We start from the raw sequence: 22,438 nt of genomic DNA, 5'->3' as shown, positions 1-22,438 counted from the left end.
ATTTTAAATATAAAAATACATATAAATTATATAATTTATAATATATTATGTTATTGAAAAATATACCTCAAATTATACAATTTGGAAACTACCTGAATTTAGAAAACTTGAAATGTATTATAGAATGTATAGTCTAAATTTATGCAAATTTTGAAAAATAGATTCTGAACTCTCAATCCTTAAACTTCACGCGATGAAAATGTACAACAACAAATCAAAATTATTTACGAAAACCATCATCTTCAACAATAACACCGATACTAAGGGACAGTGAGTGACCAAGGCACTTCCTGACAACAATAAAAGATTCTGGAAACGGGTCCGAAACAAGAATTGAAGTAGCAGTGTTGCTCTACCAAAAAAGTGAATATAGATTTAAAATATATATTTCATTAAGGATAAACTGAGCATTTCACTATCTCATGGGAGTGCAAATTGAAATCATGGGTCTGTAGAAGAAATCACCCTTTAACGGATAGAATAAGCAACATAAAGCAAAAAGTAAATACGGCCCAGATTTGGGTTGTGTATTTAATGCTACAGCTTCCTAAAAAGAAGTTTATTTTCATCACTGTATTTTCAATTCATAAACTCAGTGTTTCAACTTTTGTACTTCTCACCATTTAACAAAAAACAAATTATCAGTTTTACATTAACTTAACTGTACTTCCTATAATTTCCTATAATGTAATGAATTATATCTTTTTACATAATTTTAACCTTTTAATTACAATAATTAGTGTAAGATATTTTGGAAGATGGACCAGCATAAAGTTGGTGGACAAAATTCGAATTTACCTCTATAATTTTTATGAGAATTAGTTCAAATTATTTTAATGTACATATTATAGAGAAAATTAGTTAATATATTTTTTTTAATTTATAATTTGTGTACTCCTTATATTGTAAACTTATGTAATTTTATCTTTAATTGTTTAGGTACTGTATTTAATTTCAATTCCTCACTTTTCAATTTTTTATTCTTTATGAACAATTTGTAAAATGTAATAAAAAAGTAAAACAAATTTTTAAATGTTAAATACCATAAAAAAGTTGTCTAAGAATTTTGAAAATAGATGAAGAAACAACATTTTTTTTTAAATTAACTCAAACATAATAATATAACAATATAATCAATGTAACATCATTAACCTTAAAAATAATACAAATTAAAAATTCAAATACAAATAATTTCAAACTTATTTAACGTAAAATAAAAATAATAACTAAATAAGTATGAGTGAGGAACTTTTAAAACACCAAATACACTCTTTCAAGAAAATAAATTATAAATAAAATATTATTATGTAAGAAATAAACATCAGTATATACGAATAAATAAACTAAACATACTAATATAAACAATGTATAAAAATAAATAATACACATAAAAAAATAAATTGTTCAAGTACTAATAAACTGACACAAATTTTGATAAAAGTAAGTAATAATAAATAGTTATGTAAAAAGATGATTTATTCTAAAAGGCAAGTAACTTGAATTTTATTAGTTGATATGTTAACATATGCTTTAAAAACAATATACTTCAAAATTCAAAAATCGTGTCAAGTAAAACATACCTAAAAGAAGAGATTTGCAGTGTTGGTAACGCAATGAGCAGAAGGTGTGCAATTGCTAAATCGGTAAAAGAGAAGGCAAAGTAGAGGAGAGAAAGGTCACAGTTTTGGAGGGAATGGAGATGATTAGACTTTTAGCAACGGAGGGAATAAAGACCACAACGTGATTTCATGTGCTTCCATCATTTTCAATGTTTCATTAGTTCATTCGTTGATGTTGAGAGTATACAATTCAGTATTTTGTATTGTCTAATTATTTATTAATTTATTTATAAACAAAAATCATTTGTCTATTATTTTTTAGTTATCATTAATTATTATTTATTAGTTTTTTATTATTTATTTATTGTTTATCATGTAATATTTATTTTATTTATTTTTACTTTATTTATGTATAATTATATACTCATTTAGCTATTCTAATTTTTTTAAAAGAATAATGTGCACACATGGCTAGTATTTTACAAAGCTAAAGAATTACCTCCAAATATTTGTTGTGATCGTACTCCATTAATGGCAATCTTAATTCGTATGGTGCATCTTTTAATTCAAAAATCCAGTTTTGGCAAGACTTAACTCTGAGAGTGTGAATTAATGGAAAACAAAATATTTACCATTCACATCTTAAGCTCTGAAAAGTCAACAAAAATCGCTGCCAATAAAAAAACTTCAATATGCTGTGATTTTTTTCGGTTAATCACCGGATACTAATGAATCTCTTGAACAAATAGATAAATTTATAGGACTATTCTCTTTGAATACATGTTTTCTGGTACATGCTTGTGATAATCCATTTCATGGCATTAGCGTCAGATGAAAGAAGAGAAAGGAACGAAGAGAATGGGAGTGTGAAGATAAACCCTAACAACACAAATGGGGTGATCATCACACTGTACAAGGAAGCACTGAGAAGAAGAGTATCAGAAGATCCCACCAACAACACAAAGCCACGTGGCATTGGCCATGATCGTCGTGCTCTCCTTCTTGCTTACTCTGGAGAGCTCAGAAATGAAGCCTGTCACAAGGTTTCATTACCCAAAACTAAAAGCAAGGTAATAATAATAATAATAATTAATTAATTGTGTTTCTCCCTTTTGTTTCTTCAAGTTCCAATTCAGGGAATTAAGAAAAAAAAAACTAGAATTTTGGAAATTCAGTTGGAGGGAGCACGATCTGGTGGCGCTCCTCCTCGACCAAAATGTGCAGAAATGAAGAATTCGCATCCAAACAAAGAACCCCAAATGAATTTCCCTTTTTGGTAACATCAAATTTACCATTTGCATTCACTGTTTTTTCTTCCCTATGATGTTGTGTTTCAGTGTGTTTTTGTTTCATGTGCAGAGTAAAATTAAGAACGCGTTGAAAAGGTTGTCGTGCAAAGAGATGTAGTGGCGAAAAGTGGGAAAATAGATTGCGTTATCCCTTATTTTCTGAATTAGTTACTGTCATCATCTCAGCGAGGAAACTCTTAAGTGAAAAAGTTGATTCATTCAGTGAGAAAGTTGAAGAGAAAATCACATTCATTCATTCAGTGTGTAACTGTTCACTGAATCTTCAATTTAGTCCTCAAACATTGTTTGTGCATGTTTGCCATGACTCTGATCACGGTTCACTGCAAACTACTTCAAATAAGTTTCATTTTTCAAATACTCTCAAATTATCTTTTGAATTTAGTGAATAAAAAGAATCAGAATTTAAATTTGTTACTTATCAATCTTTTCACTACAATTTGATGAGATTAGAAATAGTTCGGTGAATTTTGGGTAAACTATTTTTCGTGAGTTTATAATTGACATTTCAAGTGCCCGGCCTGAGAATAAAAAAATCCTTAAGTTAATGTGATATTGTTCGACAAATCTTTGCTATAAACCGCACAGCAGATATTTTTATACAAATAAATAAATATGATATAATGATTCATCGTGTAAGATAAATAGTCCTTTGTTGTACTAAAGAAAGTTATTTTTTATTAAAAACAAATTATTATTAGTAGAAGATAAATTGCGATTAATTATAAATATAAAAAAATAGTGTTTTTTTAACTTGTTTGAAAATTATAATCTAGAAGTGTTTTTCATGTATAAAATTACAGTAAAGGAGCTTAAAAGCACTCTAATGTAACGTATTTTTATATGAAATAGTATATTTGCTTAGAGAAAAAAAAAACAGATTTTTGTATATATTGAAAATGTAAAATGGAGAACGATAATTAAATATTTATTGAAAATGGTTATATCAAATAAGTATTTTTAAAAATACTTCATAAATAATAAACAATTTTATAGAAAAATATTACTTTTAACTACCAATAATATTATTAATTATTAAGATACTACTAGATGTACAAGAAGGGATCGTACTGAAGAAAAATCAGCATCTCTGATATATTTGTGGATATTCTTTGGTAAAATATGTAAAATATGTAAAATCTGTAATGAATATAAGTATTTTAGTTGTTCCTTTATTAATGAGACGAATATAAATATCATAATATCCTATCCACGGATACTTGATACTTATTAATTATTATTAATAAATTTTATTTATTCACATATTCTCTAAAGATTAATCATTTCTTATTTCTTTTGAATAATGTTTTCAAAAAATTAATAATAAATCTTGTAAACTAATTAAGAAAACAAAGTTTAAGATAAGAAATACTCTAAATTATTTATTCAAGTACAACCTCTCACAAAAACTAGTTTTTCAGAATATTAGAATATTAAAACAACTACTATAGAAAAATAAAAATTGAAACTTTTATTGACCAAAACATCTTAACTCGATGAGAAATTACAAAGGAATCAACTAAAAAAGTTTAGTCTTTCATACGAACACAAAACAAAAAAATACAAAGAAAAAAAACAAACTAAGAAAACCCTATGAAGTTGTCTCTTTTACTTGATACTTGTGTCTTTTTATAGGCTTTTCTGCTCCAAGGATCTTAGACAAATATTGTATTTTATATTTTGTTAACCGTTTCCAACTTTCCATAATTCTTGTATTTTACAAAAGATTTGCTTCCAATTCAGTTTCTTTGATATTATAACTTTTATTTTCTCCTCAGATTTTGTTTCCTGTTTTGATTAAAGAAACAACTTGAACTTTTGCATATCTGACTCATTCACAAAGGTAAACAATTCATTCAAAGCATTTACTCTAAAAACACAAAATTAATAGTTAAGGAACAATAAACCAATTATATGAATATTAATTAAAACAATGAATTTATTTATTATTATAATCTATTAGAGTTATTGAGTGTGAATAATATATGCTCATCAACCACCAATTGTACAAAGTAATCACCGTGCCCCATCATCTTCCTCAAAGTGATGCTCCACCACTCAACCTTATTACAAGTCTCAAGGTCGAAAGGCATCACCATGTCTTTTGTCTTGTGCAAGAAAAAATCTGAAAGATGTTCATGTAAAGAAGAACTCTTCTAAAACATCGGAGAAGAAAGATTAGGAAGATACAACCTGCTCTGTATGTATGGAGGTCCCCCACAATTCCATTCTCCTGCTTTGTTCTTCTTATGACAAGGTTGTCGCCCTTATATGTGTGCTACTAGTAATCGCTATTCAAACTGTTTTGAACAATATAAAAAGGCATATACTAAAGCAACATTTGTTTGAAGTTTGCAGCTAGAAGCAAACAATTCAAATTTTGATTTAAGCACAAGTGAATCTAAAGACAATATTGAAGTTCCTGAGCTTCTTTGCCCCCTTAGTCGCCGGCAGGTGAAAGGTTGGACAGTGGTTGAAGCCGCAAGGAAGTCTCTGAATGCCAAGAAAAGAAGTTGCATGCAAGATGACTGCTCTTTTGTGGGGAATTACAAGGAGCTTAGGAAACATGTTAGGTCTAAGCATCCATTTGCATGACCCCGAGAAGTGGACCCAATAAGAGAAGAAAAATGGAAAAAGGTTTTGAGTGTGAAAGAGAACGAAATGTTGTTATTAGCACAATTTTGTTAATAACATCATTTTGTTCTCTTTTACACTTAAACCTCTTCCATTTTTCTTCTCTTATTGGGTCCACTTCTCGGGGTCGTGCAAATGGATGCTTGGACCTAACATGTTTCCTAAGCTCTTTGTAATTTCCCACAAAAGAACAGTCTTCTTGCATGCAACTTCTTTTCTTGGCATTCAGAGACTTCCTTGCAGCTTCAACCACTGTCTAACCTTTCACCTGTCGGCGACAAAGGGGGCAAAGAAGCTCAGGAACTTCAGTATTGTCTTTAGATTCACATGTGCTTAAATCAAAATTTGAATTGTTTGCTTCTAGCTGCAAACTTCGAACCGATGTTGCTTTAGTATATGTCTTTTTATATTGTTCAAAACAGTTTGAATAGCAATTACTTGTAGCACACATATAAGGGCGACAATCGTATCATAAGAAGAACAAAGCAAGAGAATGGAATTGTGAGGGACCTCCATACATACAAAGCAGGTGGTATCTTCCTAATCTTTCTTCTCCGATGTTTTATAAGAGCTCTTCTTTATATGAACATCTTTCAGATTTTTTCTTGCACAAGACAAAAGACATGGTGATGCCTTTTGACCTTGAGACTTGTAATAAGGTTGAGTCAAAGAGTGGTGGAGCATCGCTTTGAGGAAGATGATGGGGCATGGTGATTGCTTCATACAATTGGTTGATGAGCATATATTATTCACAATCAATAGCTCTAATTATAAATTATTGAATTATAATAATAAATAAATTCATTGTTTTAATTAATATTCATATAATTGGTTTATTGGTCCTTAACTATTTTTTTTTTTAATTTTGTGTTTTTAGAGTAAATGCTTTGAATGAATTGTCTACCTTTGTGAATGTGAATGAGTGAGATATGCAAAAGTTCAAGTTGTTTCTTTGAATCAAAACCGAAAACAAAATTTTAGGAAAAGATTGGTTTTTTAGTTGTACTTCTATATTTTTGCACTAGTTTCTCACTTACTAGAATGTGGTTTCATTTTTAAAAAAATTATTTCATGTTACATAATTCTAAAATATATTTCTTATTACATGATTCAAAAGTTATTTCCAAATCTAGATTAAGTAATCTAGAACTCAAAAGTTATTCCCAAATCCAAATTTCACTAATCTGGAACACGTTTTAAAAAAAAATTATACTTCAGATTACATCTGGAAAACTTTCGAATTTATGTAATTCAAAATGTATTGTTTTGAAAAATTACTTCTAGATTCTATCAATCCCAAAAAGATTCCTATATCTCTCATATCATAAATTGACTTTCAGGTTATACAATTAAAAATATTTATAAAAAAAAAAAACACATTCCAAATTAGGTAATCCAAAATATAAGTTTAGATTAGAGATTGACTAACCAAAAATGTTTTACTAGATTCAAGAATCCATATTACCTAATCTGAAAAGTACACAAACATTTCAATTAATTTGAGATGGTATAATATATCAGATTGTATAATATAGAAAATTACCAAATTTCACAATCCAAAATATATAGAAAATACACCTCCATAACCAAACCTTCAAACATTTTAACTTTTTTTACAGAGGTATTTTTGAAATTATAAAACTTATAGGTGTATCACAAGAACCTGAACCTATGGAGATGCAGGAAGAATCAGCCCATGATGGAGTACCCTACAAAATTTAAATAGACCAAAAGCCTACGACCCTAGTCCAAAAATGCATCATTTTTCGGTAGTGATCGTTTGATACCTATGACGACAGTAAAATGACGGGTAAAAGAATACCATAATTTCTAGGCCAGAACGAAGTCCAAAAAAGCATTTGCCGCATCATTTCAATCACTGCAAACAGTAGTGGGTCCAAGGGCATGCAGAATGACATCCTATATCCCTAACACTATCAAAGACGATTTATTATACAGTAATTGAAGCTGTACAGAAAGTAAATCATCATTGGAAGAATGCATCAGTTCAAAATGAAATTATTTGGACATCTTGTTGTTGTCCCCAACTTTCTGTTCAATTCATCACGTTGCATGACCGCATAAAAACCAATCCAACCTATGGGACCTAACAATCATAATGACCTGGATCTCCTAGACCTAGAAATCAGAGAGGCAATGAGCACTCTATAATTGCCTTTTGTACAGTCTATTTTAAAAAAATATAAAAACAGGGTAAGTCACGGTGCCATACCAATCTATAGATGAGATGAACTGCTATACTCTGCCAATTAAATTATAAAAAATGCTCTGGCATAGCAACAAAATCACTCATGCCAAGATCACTGGCATACTATTTGCAGAAGTGCAGCTCTTTCCCTACATTTCTGTAGTTTGTATTTGAACTTTACCTTCTTGCATTTGCTATTCTATGCCTCCGTCGTCTTCTAGTCCTTCCTAACAGTATCCTGTGTAGTCTGCGACCCGAGACAGCAGCAGAACCTGCAGATGCAACACTCTGAAAACCAAACCGATCAACATCGAAAGAATCAGCAGCACGATCCTGATTATATCTAATGTTCGGCAAAAAGTGCCCAGCTCTCCCCAAGCCAATGGACCTCACTGAGAAAAAATCATCCTCTAGATATTCATCATCTGAATCATACTCATCACTATAAAAGGCATGGTCATTTGGCTCCAGCACATAATCCCCCAGTACCATAGCCCCTGGTGTTGAAGATAAAATTGTGCTAATAACATCATTTCGTTCTCTTTCACACTCAAACCTCTTCCATTTTTCTTCTCTTATTGGGTCCACTTCTCGGGGTCGTGCAAATGGATGCTTAGACCTAACATGTTTCCTAAGCTCCTTGTAATTCCCCACAAAAGAGCAGTCATCTTGCATGCAACTTCTTTTCTTGGCATTCAGAGACTTCCTTGCGGCTTCAACCACTGTCCAACCTTTCACCTGCCGGCGACAAAGGGGGCAAAGAAGCTCAGGAACTTCAGTATTGTCTTTAGATTCACCTGTGCTTAAATCAAAATTTGAATTGTTTGCTTCTAGCTGCAAACTTCGAACAGATGTTGCTTTAGTATATGCCTTTTTATATTGTTCAAAACAGTTTGAATAGCGATTACTAGTAGCACACATATAAGGGCGACAACCCTTGTCATAAGAAGAACAAAGCAGGAGGATGGAATTGTGGGGGACCTCCATACATACAGAGCAGGTTGTATCTTCCCAATCTTTCTTCTCCGATGTTTTAGAAGAGCTCTTCTTTACATGAACATCTTTTAGATTTTTTCTTGCACAAGACAAAAGACATGGTGATGCCTTCCGACCTTGAGACTTGTTCCGGAACTTACCAACTCTCGCCATTTACAAACTGAACCTTAAACTGATCAAGGAAAACCAATCATCACTGTAAGTCTTTCAGAATGGAGAGAAAATGTAGAATAATAAATTAAAATGTTAGTCATTCCAACCACAATCATCAAATGTCTGAAGTACATATTTCACATGATACCATTAATATGACTTTGTAGAAATTTTTACAAAACCTATAGATTTCTTAGCAACAAACACGTGTAAAATTATCATAATGATTCAATCATTCTCGACAACTTTTGCAGTTACATCTAAGGCACAAATGGCAGGAGAGTATTGAGTCAAGATTAAATTAAGCATGCATTTAAATAACAAGTAGAAACACAACATTAGTTCGTTCTTGCTCACCACAATAAGCACTAATCATGTGATTCATATAGCTAATGTAATAGAGGGCTTAAAGCCCAGCAAGCTCTATCATAAGAGCCTTCACCACATTCTAACATGCAGCACAATACACAACTAAGATAAAACAGCAAACAAAACTTCATTTTACAGAAAATTGGAAATAAATTGATAACTACGGGGTAATGTGAAATTCAGAAACCATAACCCAAAATATTAAAAGAGAAATAATACATAATAAGTACATGTACAACCACTAGCTTGCAAAATTGTATAACAAGCATCGTCACTAAAAAAGACAACAGATACAAATTAAACCAAAGGTTTGTGCAACCAATCGATCTTATCATTACCTATTACATATCAGCAGATCGTCCTATGTAAATGGAATCTTAAACAAAACATACAATAGAGAGCTATGACATTGCATTCACTCAATCTTTCTCATCTTGATTCATGTATCCACACTACCAGACATCACTCATGATCTAATGATAGAAAACAATGTAGTTAAAATAGCAATTTCACCTTAAATTGGGAAGAGTGGTAAAAATCACATATTGAATGGATGGATTTTACAAAATTAAATTCATAAGTCATATCATAATCCATTAAGTCGTACCGAACTTAACAAACAAAAAACAAAAAAAAAAACACAAAAGGTAACGTACACATCAAAACCTTGCAAGGCATAATATATTAAACACAACGCAAACAGAACTACTCTAATCTTAGAATCTAGATGTCTGATCTAGAAAACGTATCACATTATAATCAGAAGGATCCACAAATAACAATCACAGGGATCCCCCCTTCCATCCCCATTCTCAGTTCCATCAACTTCATAATCCAAATAGAAGCTCAAACAGATTAACAATGGAGGAAGACAAACCAAGAATAGCAACAACTCAGAGAACAGAGGAAGATATACCAAGAACGGCAAGGGCTCAACAAACAACACAGAAGAAAAGAGTGAAGGAGACTAAGCTTCATATGATGACAAGGGTTTCACCAAATCAAACAAAATGTGCATACGGTGTTGGATGTGTCACAAACAAGAAATGAGAAATCGGCTCGGGAGAAAATGGGCCACTAGTGCCATCGCAAAATTGATGGATTTTACTGATTATGGCATTTAAATCTGGATGTAAGAGGAATTTACCTCAATGAAGAATTTACCTAGGATTTGAACTGCTGGGTGTGATTAAAATGGTAAAACCGGGGGATTTGATGATTTAAATCCCAACTTTAACTACCATGAAAGAGAATCTACATATTTTCATCCCTTCTAAACACATCTGAGTTTATGCAAATCGCAAGGTAAATCAGCACATACAAAATTACTGGGTACTTAATGGCACTCTTCTTTTTCTATATTATGATTCTAAATATCCTTTATTTGCAACACTTGATAACTATTTCAAATTTTCATTTATATAGAGTAAGTAACAATAAATGTAATACATGTAATACGTCTAATGCTCATTCATATAAGAATAGGGTTTCCTTTCCTTATGACCGACAACACAATTTTAGTGGTTGCAAGCTGATCAAGATCTCTGAACTACGGTATTACACACAATGTGGAACCAAGTAATGATTATCAACTAGATGCTAATCATTGAACAAAAGGGTCCAAAAAAAGGTGTGAATGGAAAAGATATAAATGAAACATAAGTATAAATTATTTTTAAGAAAAATATCCTCTATCAAAACAACATTCATGACCATTTTCTAATAATGCCAAAGACTTCAAATATAAAAGAACATCATGAATTGTGAATGTGGACCCATCATGACAAAAACCAGGACAAATGGATTACGAGTTCTGATATTAATCCTACAAATTTAACCTCTGAAAAAGATATAATGCAAATCCCAACTGTCATAGAGAAAGAAATAGTCAGATCAAGTAAGGCCTTGCCAAAGTATGGCTACCAAAGCCTGGCGGCCCATTAGTTTGTTAGAAATCTTCTTTAGGCTTGGCCTGTTCTATTTAACCTGTTAGTTTGCCAAAATGTTTGCTTGTTCATTTCCACTATACCATACAATGCACATTTTTCAACATCACCTGATTTCTTCGCACTTCCATATCATTTCTCTTTTCTTTCGTCATGAAAACAGCCAACTACTTTGGTAACCACCCTCAAAAACTAGTCATTAAAGAAAGAGAACAAAACATTTAAATACTCCACTAAGCAACTCAGACAACTAAATGTGTGACTTAGGCACCCTATAATACCCAAGTTCCCCATCATAGCACCACTCCTCAACAACTTCCACCAAATGACACTTTGCTTGATGACGTTTCCCTCAACTTTCTTATTGGCCAAAACCCTCCATAACTGTTTCCAAAGGCATCGACAACCAAGTCTAAAGCCAATTTATAAGCACCCAAGCATTTGGAGAACTCAGACTTAAAAGCTAGCTATTAAGGGTAGAGAATCAAACACTTAAATATTCCACTAGGCATCCCATGCTACTCAAGTCTCTATCAGCGCTACCAAACACACCGTGAAACTATCAAACATAAACTAGTACTTCTGAAACTGAAACAAGGAAATCAATCAATACAGAGCATATCAAATGACAACAAACAATAGAATAAAAAAGTATTCGACTCAACAAGTTTCATTGTTGAGCTTGTTGAGTTATCTTAATAATCTGACATGCAGGCTTAAAACAACTACAACACACAACATTGAAAAAGGCCAACTTTGAAGACAACTATTTTATTTCCAGAAACATCGGCAAAGGTCTAATATAGTTAAGACAATTCAGATACTGCATTCATCACAATGTAATACTAGATAGCAAGCAATAAAAAACATAAGCCACGTGTTCTGCATCCTAATTTCAATTTCCACAGGTTTTTAGGTATTGCATCCAAAAAATAAAAAAGAAATTAAAAGGGGAAAAAAATAATCATTCAACATCAACGAAAAAAAATTCCAGTGTATTACCACTTTCTACAAACAAGGTTTAAAAGATGGTCCTCAACCACCACAAGATAAAGGTTTTTTAAGTGTCTCTGCAACTGCGACAAAACCACAACTTGTAACATTCCTCACAGATCTTAATCCTCAGTTTAGGAAGTCAACTGGATAAAATAATATCACATCCCGTTTTTAAGTGTCTCTGCAACTGCGACACAACCACAACTTGTAACATTCCTCACAGATCTTATTATCAAGAATCCACAGTTTAGGAAGTCAACTGGATAAAATAATATCACATCCGACAGATGCACAGGCACTAGTAATCCACCATTTTAATGAAATGAGAAAACAGAACAACCATATTCTTTTCTAACAGCACATCATCATCAAGACAACGTGAGAGCAAACTTGAGTATCTAAAATAAAATTACACTCATAACATCTGTCAATTAAGTTAACAGTGCCTTTTTGGTTCTGGAGAGAAACAATGCACCCCACGCACATATGACACAACAACAACCTGGTGGAAATTTACAGGACGTCACATCAGTCAAAGAACCGAAACGAAATTATCCAAATTCCAAATTATTGGAATTGTTCATAGTATATTTAATTTCTTTACCTCACCAGTAGAGTTTAAGTTTTCAAAAACACATTCATGCGCGGAAATCTCGGTCACAATATGGAAACAGACAATTATGTCACCGTGGCGAAATGCGGAACTAAAATGAGAGACGAAATTATAAAGAAAGGTTCAACATCTTAACACCATCGCGGAATTCAAGATCGTGAATCTGTTCTATTCTAAGCAGCGTGTACAAACGGAATCGTGAGGTGTAATTCATAAATCGAGGCCTCTGTCAAACGAAAATTTCTAAAAGCGCTTAAAGATGCAGAAACATTGTCAAGATTGCATAAAGATATGAAAGAAAATTATGAAATGGAGGCATCAGAGATCAGGAGAAGAGATTAAGAAAACCCTCGCGAGAGGGAACGATTCGGAAGATGAGTACCTGGAACCGGAATTCTCCAAGAAACGGTTAGGGAAGCGTCGTTTTGTTGAAACAGTGGAAAGGAAGGAAATCGGAGTAGTGTTCCGATCTTCGCGCTCACGCCCTCTAAAATCCGATTATAAAAAAGGCTGGCAGAGGTGACGTGTGCCGGTACTGCAACACCTAACCTACACAAGATTGGTTTCCTCTCACTTGTTCACATAAGTTCATCAAAATGAAAAGAGAAATACTGCGTTATGTGGGCTCATGAGCCTAGTTGCGTTATTTCTTTCTGCACCCCGTAGTTTACATGTGCACTGGGGTGGTTAAAAGACTAAAATCCCTTCTTGTTACACCCTCTTCTTTATGTGTTATATCTGGACTCTAGAGACGGCAATGCGGGCTGACCCGGCTTGCATAGGCCCAAAAAATGCGGGTTGATCTATTTTGTATAGGTTCAAAAATGCGAGTTGAGTTAGTCTATCTTAAACAAGGAATACGAGTTTATTTTTTTTACTAGTCCGCTCTGCATAAGAGGTATTCCATGGATATGCGGGTCTTCTTAAGGAATTTTTAAAAAAACAAAATATTAAAAATTCATTAATTATAAAATAAAATTTTCTATTGAAAAATTAAAATTTTATCCATGTTTCAATTCATTCAATTAAGATGAAAATATAAATTCAAGTATGAGGATTGTTAGAAGATTTGATTAAAAATAATTAAACTTTTGTTTTGCATCTATTTTCTGTAAATGTATCATAGTATCTTATCAAAGTTTTGTTATAAAATATTTGAATGAATGACTAATTTGTTAAAGAGTATCTTATTGAAATCTCTTCTTTATATTATTTTTATTAACAAATTTTAAATATAAAAATTTGTTTAAAACTAGATTCACTCTCACTCTTAATCCTCCTAACGGGAATACTGACGCGATGTGTATCCGCATTTTTTTTCTAATGCATATCTATATTTTATTATTATGTATCCAATATTTTATTGTTATTATGTATCCAATATTTTAAAATATATAACTTTTGTCCTCTATTATGTAACAAATATTATAATCATATTTAAGTTTTTTTTTAAAGTTATTTGAGATAAAATTGTAATTAATTGATAATGTAAAATTACAATATACATGAAAATTAACATCATATTTTAAAATATATAACTTTTGACCTTTATTTGGTTGAATCTATAATTTTGGTATTCTCATTTTAAAATAAATACATTTGGTGTTTCTGTTATGAAAATTCAAAATGTAGTTGAATTTTTTGTTAGAAAACTATAAAGACTGATTATCCGACTTGTAATTTTTCTCGCACAATGTGATAGTCTATCTCAATGTGTTTTGTGCGTCCATGAAATATTGGGTTGCTGCTATATGTAATGCCGCTTGATTATCACAGAAAAGTTGAGCTGACAAGTTACATGACACCTTTAAATCCTGCAACAAATATCGCAACCAACCGATCTCCAAACAAGTATTAGCCATCGCGCGGTATTCTGCTTCCGTTGATGATGTTTGTCTATTTTTTTTTTTACTTCCATGAGATAATAGAAGTATTGGTTATTAGTTCAGATTTTATTATTATTAATTCTGATTTTATTACACTTGAACTATTGTACCGTTAAATGTCAATTTACAGGACTATTAGTATTCATATTTTTTAGCTTTCAGTAATTGTACTTTTATTATATATATTATTGAAGTAAATCAAAATAAAAAAATCAGTTCAACAGTTTTGCATTCAATTAGTTTTTACAACCTTTTGCTTTTTGTTATTTTCTTCAATTAGTTACTACAAATGGTATTAAAGCTAGTTTGTTATCATGAACTCTATCCAATTATCAGTCCCTATCCTTAATGGAAAAAATTACAATAGGTGGTGCTTGCATATGAGAGTTTTGTTTGATTATCATAATTAGGCCTTCGTTTGTAAAATTGGGCCTTCGTTTGGACCATTCATAAGTGATAAGCACGGTTAAGGCATAATTGGGCCTTTGTTTGGACCCAAAAGCAGACTCATAGCAGTCATAGCTCATCTAGAGCAGTATAAATAGCAGAAGAGGCACAAGACCCAAGGTAACTATTCACTCTCTACTCCTCTGATACTTAGCTCTCGGACTGACTTGATCATCAGTGTGTCTTCGCAGGGACCTCCTGTCGTGTCCAGATCAGAGATCTAGCCGAAAGAAGCCTAACCAAAAGACCAGGAAGACGAAAAGATTACAACAAGAGGAAGTGTTCTGGGGTCTAGTCTTATAGGAATATGGAAACTTTTCATTAACACCACAAATAATAAAAAAACACACTTCACAACTCCTTATAATAATATTTTAAACAAAAAATAAAATAAAAGTAATTAAAAATTAGTTTATTAGAATGTTAAGGTATGTTTTTATTGTTGATGGTACCATCCTCACATATGGTCATTCTTAGCTGACAATAACAGGGACTTCATTACTATGCAGACATAATTTGGACCATTTTTAATGGCATTGGTAGTTACTGTGTTACGAATTAATGTTATAAACTGTATTGCGTAATGTATTAAGTATTTAGTTTGTAATGTGACATTGAACTCATAAAATACTATCTTAGTCCCAAATTATTTTCAATTTATTTTAACATAGATCCAAAATAGTAATTGTACTACCAGATGGCCGTAAGGCCGGCTAGACCGGATAGACGACAGAACCGACTAGACGACAACAGGCGAAGCTAAACGCGTAATTAAGTATAAACAACCCAACTTAAATGGTAAGCACGGTTAAGACTCAATTGGGCCTTCGTTTGGACCCTAAAGCAGGCCCACAGCGGCCATAGCCCACCTAGAGCAGTATAAATAGCAGAAGAGGCACATCACCCAAGGTAACTATTCACTCCCCACTCTTCTGGTACCTAGCTCTCGGTCTGACTTGATCGTCGGAGTGTCTTCGCAGGTACTCCCCCCATCGTGTCCAAGCTGAAGACCTAGTCGAAAGAAGACCAACCGGAGGACCAACCGGAAGGCTGACAAGACGAGAAGAACGACACGACATCATCAGAAGAAGTGTTCTGCAGGGTCAGATCTTGTAGGAACATATTGGCGCCCACCGTGGGGCCGAGAACACTAACCCCACGAATTATCTGCATGGTGACTACGAGGAACATGACGGGTACCGATAGGAATGCACAAGAAGAAACCAGCCGTCCGGACCCTATGACGTTAATCTTGAAGATGCAGCAGGAAATGGAAGCTTTGAGGAAGGAGAATGCTCAGATGAAAGAAAAGCTTGCTAAGAAGCCGGAAATACCGGAAGCTATGGATAATATCCCCTCAAGAGATCATGCGAACACGGATACACATGAGGCCGGGAGCTCGTATCAAGAAAACGTAAGGCCGACCTCAAATAATGTGCTAAACACGGCGCCTAGAAGAAGTCCCTTCACCGAAACCATCCTTGAAGTCCCCTTGCCGGGAACCTGGAACAACCCCACGTTGGACAAGTATGATGGGTCCACGGATCCGGATGAGCATGTAAATGCGTACCTGACACAGGTCGGCTTGCATACGGCGGAAGACGCGTTGTGGTGCCGAATATTCCCCACCTCACTTAAGGGGGCAGCCTTGAGCTGGTTTACTCGACTGCCAGCTCAATCCATAGATTGCTTCGACACACTTGCGGCTAAGTTTGGAGCACAGTTCACTACCAGCCGACCACACCACCTCACCTCGATCGCCTTAGTGAATATTCGGCAAGAGAAGTCGGAGACCTTGAGGGCCTTCATGAACAGATTCAGCAAAACAGCGTTAGACATACGAAACCTAAGTCCCGAAGTGGCGATGCACCACATGGTGACTGCGCTGAAGCCGGGACCATTCTCGGACAGTTTATGCATGCAACCGGCCGCAACATTGGACGAGTTGCGCCAAAGAGCCACCAAATACATGCAGCTGGAGGAATTGAAAGAGTTTCGGAGTAGAGCTCAGGCGCCCGACGAACCTGAGAGGAGGAGAGACAGAAGCAGGCCAACACATTTTGGGAAGCCCAGAGACTTACCCAGGGGACCACGTTTCAACTGTTACACCCCCTTGACTGCCGAAAGGTCAAAGGTCTTAGAGGAAGCTCTCAATGCAGATCTCCTGAAGGCACCAAGCAGGACTCCTACTCCGTTGAGTGCCGACCAAACCAAGCATTGTCGATACCACCGCAATTTTGGGCACACAACAGAAGATTGTTGGGCACTGAAGGATAAAATTGAAGAGCTCATCCAAGCTGGTCATCTGCGACGCTTTGTCCAGACAAGTCGAGAGGAGAGGAAAAACGAAGTTGATCTGGAAAAAAGAGAGAAGGGCGTAGGGACACGCAGGCAAACGAGCAGAGGGGCCGAAGAGGCCGGGACGGCCGAGAAGGACGAGGAGCAAGAGATCATCGAAGAACCATGCCGGTACGGGGAGTCATAAACACAATCGCCGGAGGTTTCGCGGGAGGAGGAACTACATCATCCTCCCGGAAAAGACACCTCCGGGCGGTCAGTTCGGTGTACTCCATCAGCAGAAGCAACAGGAGAAGCCTGCCTCCCATGCTTTTCACGGATTCGGACTTCAGAAACATAAACCCGAAGCACGATGACCTTATGGTAGTCACAATCGAGGTAGCCAACTTTGTCATCATGAAAAATCTGATAGATCAAGGGAGCTCTGTGGATATCTTGTATTGGAAGACCTTCCGAAAGATGGGCATATCTGACGACGACATTGTCCAGTATGATGAACAAATCATTGGCTTCGCGGGGCAGAGAGTCAACACCAGAGGATACATTGACCTGGACACCAAATTTGGAGAAGGAAATCGAGACTGTCGGACGATCAAAATCAGATACCTGCTTGTCGACGCCGAAACGTCTTACAATATTTTGATCGGGCGATCCTCTCTCAACAAATTGGGAGCTATAGTCTCGACACCTCACCTGGCCATGAAGTTCCCGGCCGACAACCCGAGTAGGGGCCGAGAGGTGGTCACCCTCCATGCCGACCAAAAAACTGCCAGAGAATGTTACGCGGCAAGTTTGAAGATTCTGCCACCGCGAACACCCACCCGGAGGGCCGAGGTTCATCATATATCCTTGAGTGATGACTTGGATCCAAGACCTAATGACGAACCCCAAGTGGAACCCAAGGAAGAGGTGGTGCCATGCCGAGTGGGCCGAGCAGGTCAGAATACTCGTTTGGGATCAACCTTAGGAGAAGAGGGAAAGAACATTATCACAGCTGTCCTATACAAAAACACAGACTTGTTCGCATGGTCGGCAGCCGACATGCCGGGAATAGATCCTCGCATAATCTCGCACAAACTATCAGTCTGTAAGGAGGCCAGGCCGGTAGCCCAGAAGAAGAGAAAGTTCGTGGGAGAAAAAGGACGGATAGTCGAAGAGGAAACCAGGAAACTACTGGATGCTAGGTTTATCCGAGAAGTGCATTACACCACGTGGTTGGCAAACATCGTCCTGGTGCAGAAGAACAATGGAAAGTGGCGAATGTGTACTGATTACACCCATCTTAATAGGGCATGTCCAAAAGATGCATATCCATTGCCAAGCATTGACCGGCTGGTAGATGGCGCAGCCGGCCACAAAGTGTTAAGTTTTCTTGATGCATACTCTGGATACAACCAAATATGCATGAATCCGGCAGACCGAGAGAAGACAGCCTTCATTACCGACAAAGCCAATTTTTGCTATGAGGTCATGCCTTTCGGCCTCAAGAATGCTGGAGCCACCTATCAGAGGCTCATGGACCAGATGTTCCTAGATCAGATAGGAAGGACCATGGAAGTATATGTTGACGACATAATTGTAAAATCCGATAGCGTGGAACAACACGCCAACGACTTGGCCGAGGTCTTCCAGCAGATAAGAAAGTATAACATGCGCCTTAACCCAGAGAAATGCGTATTTGGAGTCGAAGGAGGCAAGTTCCTAGGCTTCATGCTGACAAGCCGAGGAATCGAGGCGAATCCGGACAAGTGTCGGGCCTTGGAAACCATGAGAAGCCCGGAAAACCTGAAAGAAGTTCAGCGGCTGGTGGGAAGACTGACGTCCTTGTCCAGATTTATGCCTAGATTAACGGATAAGATCAGACCAATCTTGAGGCTCACGAAGAAAGCAGAGAAGTTCACATGGAGCGAAGGTTGCGAAGAAGCTTTTCAAACGGTAAAAAAGGCGTTGGCCGAACCGCCTATTCTAAGCAAACCCGTCCATGGGATCCCTCTACTGGTCTACCTGGCCGTGTCGCCGGAAGCCGTAAGTGCCGCCATAGTACAAGGCACGACAGAACAAAAACCAGTCTACTTCATTAGCCGAGTACTACAGGAGGCGGAAACCCGGTATCAAATGATCGAGAAGGTAGCTCTAGCCCTCGTCCATGCCTCTAGAAGGCTACGACAATATTTCCAAAGTCACGAGGTTATAGTGCGAACCGACTTCCCTATCAATAAGATTTTGCAAAAACCCGAGTTGGCCGGAAGAATGATTGGCTGGTCAGTCGAGCTGTCCGAATTCAGCATTAAATACGAACCACAAGGACCTATCAAGTCCCAATGCTTGGCAGACTTCACTTCAGAGTTACAGCAATGCCAAGTACCTGAAACCATATGGGTCTTGCATGTCGATGGCTCCTCAAGTAAGAAGGGTGGGGGAGCCGGAATTGTTCTGGAAGGGCCAAAAAATATACAAATTGAGCAATCTTTGCGTTTTGGTTTCCCTACTTCGAACAATCAAGCAGAATATGAAGCGCTCATAGCCGGACTGTTGCTGGCAAAAGATGTGGGAGCTCAGAAGGTGGAATGTCATACGGACTCACAACTCATGGCCGAGCATGTCAATGGGAACTACCAAATCAAAGATCCTCTGCTCCTGAAATACTACCACAGAGTGGTTAACATCATCAGTCAGTTTCAAAACGTCAAGATAAATCATGTGAAACGACAAGAAAACCTGAGGGCCGACACCCTGTCCAAACTGGCAACCGCTAGGACGAAAGGCCGACACGCCTCTGTCATTCAGCAGATCTTATCGGCTCCGTCGGTCCCCATCGGGGAATGCATGGTCACCGAAAAAGGAGAATACGACTGGGTGTCCGACATGAAGAAAGCTGTCAAGGACCGTGAAGAAGGGAAGGACGACCATGACTTACACCTATCCAGGAAAGTGTCACGATTTGTTATAATAGGAGAAGACTTGTACAAGCGAGGATTCTCAACCCCTTTACTCAAATGTGTGTCGAAAGTAGAAGCCGAATATATTCTGCAAGAATTACACCAAGGGGCGTGCGGGTTACATTCTGGGGCCCGAACAATGGCGACGAGAGTCCTGAGGGCCGGTTACTATTGGCCTACGCTAAGAACAGATTGCACCAACTTTGTGAAAAAATGTGTAAGTTGTCAAGAGCATGGTCCGCTAATCCACCCACACCCTCACAACCTGCAAAGCATCAATTCTCCCTGGCCTTTTGCCCTGTGGGGGATGGACATAATAGGTCCCTTCCCCCAGGCAACCGGGCAAAGGAAGTTTATGCTGGTCGCAGTGGATTACTTTACAAAGTGGATTGAGGTGGAACCCCTTGCAAGCATCACAGCTAGGCAAGTCCAGAACTTTGTATGGAAAGACATCATCTGCAGGTTCGGAATCCCGCACACCATCATCACGGACAATGGGAGACAATTTACTGATCGCAAGTTGGCCGAATTCTATGAAAGCCTGGGCGTCCAGCACAAGACAAGTTCAGTGGAGCACCCGCAAACCAATGGCCAAGCCGAATCTGCCAACAAAGTCATCCTGAACGAACTAAAGAAAAGACTTGGTAGTGCCAAAGGTAAATGGGTAGAGGAGCTCGTAGAAGTTCTCTGGGCATACCGGTGTACCCCCCACTCGGCAACTGGGGAAACCCCGTACAATCTCACCTACGGCACAGACGCCATGCTGCCGGTTGAGGTCGGAGAACCGACAATCCGAAGAGAACTCCACAGTTTGAAGATGAATGAAGAGTGTCTAAGAGCGGAGTTGGATTTGCTCCAGGAAGCACGCGACAGGGCCAAGATAAGAGAACAAGCTTGCAAGCAGATGGCTGCGAGAAGATACAATTCAAAGACAAAACCAAGAGCCTTCCAAGAAGGAGACCTGGTCTGGAGAATGAAAGGGGAAGCTCGCAGGATCCCAGCAGAAGGAAAGTTCAATGCAAACTGGGAGGGTCCCTTCAAGGTCAGAGAAAATCTCCAGAACGGCGCATATCGCCTGGAACAATTGGATGGCAGGGAAGTTCCCAGGACGTGGAACGCGAGCCATTTGAAAATGTATTTCAGTTAACATGTATTATAGGTGTACTCTTTCCTACCTTCGATCTTTTTTCCCAGAGGGCTATCCCGAGGGTTTTTGATTGAAGAAGGTTTTAACGAGGCACCACAATCAATGAAATCATGTTTATCACTCAAAATCCTCTGGCAAATCATTAATACAAGAATCAATAAAAACCTCTCGGCCAAGGAAGAATTCACCCAAGTGAATCCCTGCCGAGAGTACAAGAAAAACCTCTCGGCCAAGGAAGAATTCACCCAAGTGAATCCCTGCCGAGAGTACAACAAAAACCTCTCGGCCAAGGAAGAATTCACTCAAGTGAATCCCTGCCGACCGAGAGTGCAATAAAAACCTCTCGGCCAAGGAAGAATTCACCCAAGTGAATCCCTGCCGAGAGTACAAGAAAAACCTCTCGGCCAAGGAAGAATTCACCCATGTGAATCCCTGCCGAGAGTACAAGAAAAACCTCTCGGCCAAGGAAGAATTCACCCAAGTGAATCCCTGCCGAGAGTACAAGAAAAACCTCTCGGCCAAGGAAGAATTCACTCAAGTGAATCCCTGCCGACCGAGAGTGCAATAAAAACCTCTCGGCCAAGAGAGTTCAAAATAAAAACCTTTTGGCCAGGGAAGAATTTACCCAAGTGAATCCCTGCCGACCGAGAGTACAATAAAGACCTCTCGACCAAGAGGGTTCACGATAAACCTCTCGGCCAAGGAAGAATTCACCCAAGTGAATCCCTGCCGACCGAGAGTGCAATGAAAACCTCTCGGCCAAGACAGTTCAAAAGAAAAACCTCGGCGAAGGAAGAATTCACCCAAGTGAATCCCTGCCGACCGAGAGTACAATAAAGACCTATCGACCAAGAGGGTTCACGATAAACCTTTCGGCCAAGGAAGAATTCACCCAAGTGAATCCCTGCCGACCGAGAGTGCAATGAAAACCTCTCGGCC

At 37.0% G+C, this 22,438-nt stretch overlaps 2 protein-coding genes and 2 pseudogenes across 2 annotated transcripts; 2 read left to right on the top strand and 2 right to left on the bottom strand.

Annotated features, from left to right (window-relative positions):
* Window positions 1–2,353: 2,353 nt before the first annotated feature.
* Window positions 2,354–5,541, top strand: LOC137822283 (uncharacterized; annotated as a pseudogene).
* Window positions 5,542–5,555: 14 nt separating this feature from the next.
* On the bottom strand, window positions 5,556–6,512 carry LOC137820740 (uncharacterized; annotated as a pseudogene).
* A 950-nt stretch (window positions 6,513–7,462) lies between these two features.
* LOC137820739 (uncharacterized) lies at window positions 7,463–13,377 on the bottom strand. Its single transcript, XM_068624972.1, has 2 exons — window positions 13,165–13,377; window positions 7,463–8,877 (listed from the first exon to the last, which is right to left on the bottom strand). Exon 2 carries the CDS (start codon window positions 8,856–8,858, stop codon window positions 7,887–7,889), a length of 972 nt encoding a protein of 323 aa, XP_068481073.1. The 5' UTR covers window positions 8,859–8,877; window positions 13,165–13,377; the 3' UTR covers window positions 7,463–7,886.
* A 2,927-nt stretch (window positions 13,378–16,304) lies between these two features.
* Window positions 16,305–17,600, top strand: LOC137822282 (uncharacterized). The gene has a single exon (XM_068627169.1). The coding sequence runs from the start codon at window positions 16,305–16,307 to the stop codon at window positions 17,598–17,600; it is 1,296 nt and encodes a 431-aa protein (XP_068483270.1).
* The last annotated feature ends 4,838 nt before the right edge of the window (window positions 17,601–22,438 follow it).

Source organism: Phaseolus vulgaris, chromosome 9 (assembly GCF_000499845.2).
Source record: "Phaseolus vulgaris cultivar G19833 chromosome 9, P. vulgaris v2.0, whole genome shotgun sequence".
Taxonomy (NCBI): Eukaryota; Viridiplantae; Streptophyta; class Magnoliopsida; order Fabales; family Fabaceae; genus Phaseolus; species Phaseolus vulgaris.
This window is presented reverse-complemented; position numbering and strand designations above follow the sequence as displayed.

Coding starts and splice junctions, on each gene's coding strand:
- LOC137822282 (XM_068627169.1), top strand. CDS start 16,305: ATGACGGGTACCGATAGGAATGCACAAGAAGAAACCAGCCGTCCGGAC.
- LOC137820739 (XM_068624972.1), bottom strand. CDS start 8,858: ATGGCGAGAGTTGGTAAGTTCCGGAACAAGTCTCAAGGTCGGAAGGCA.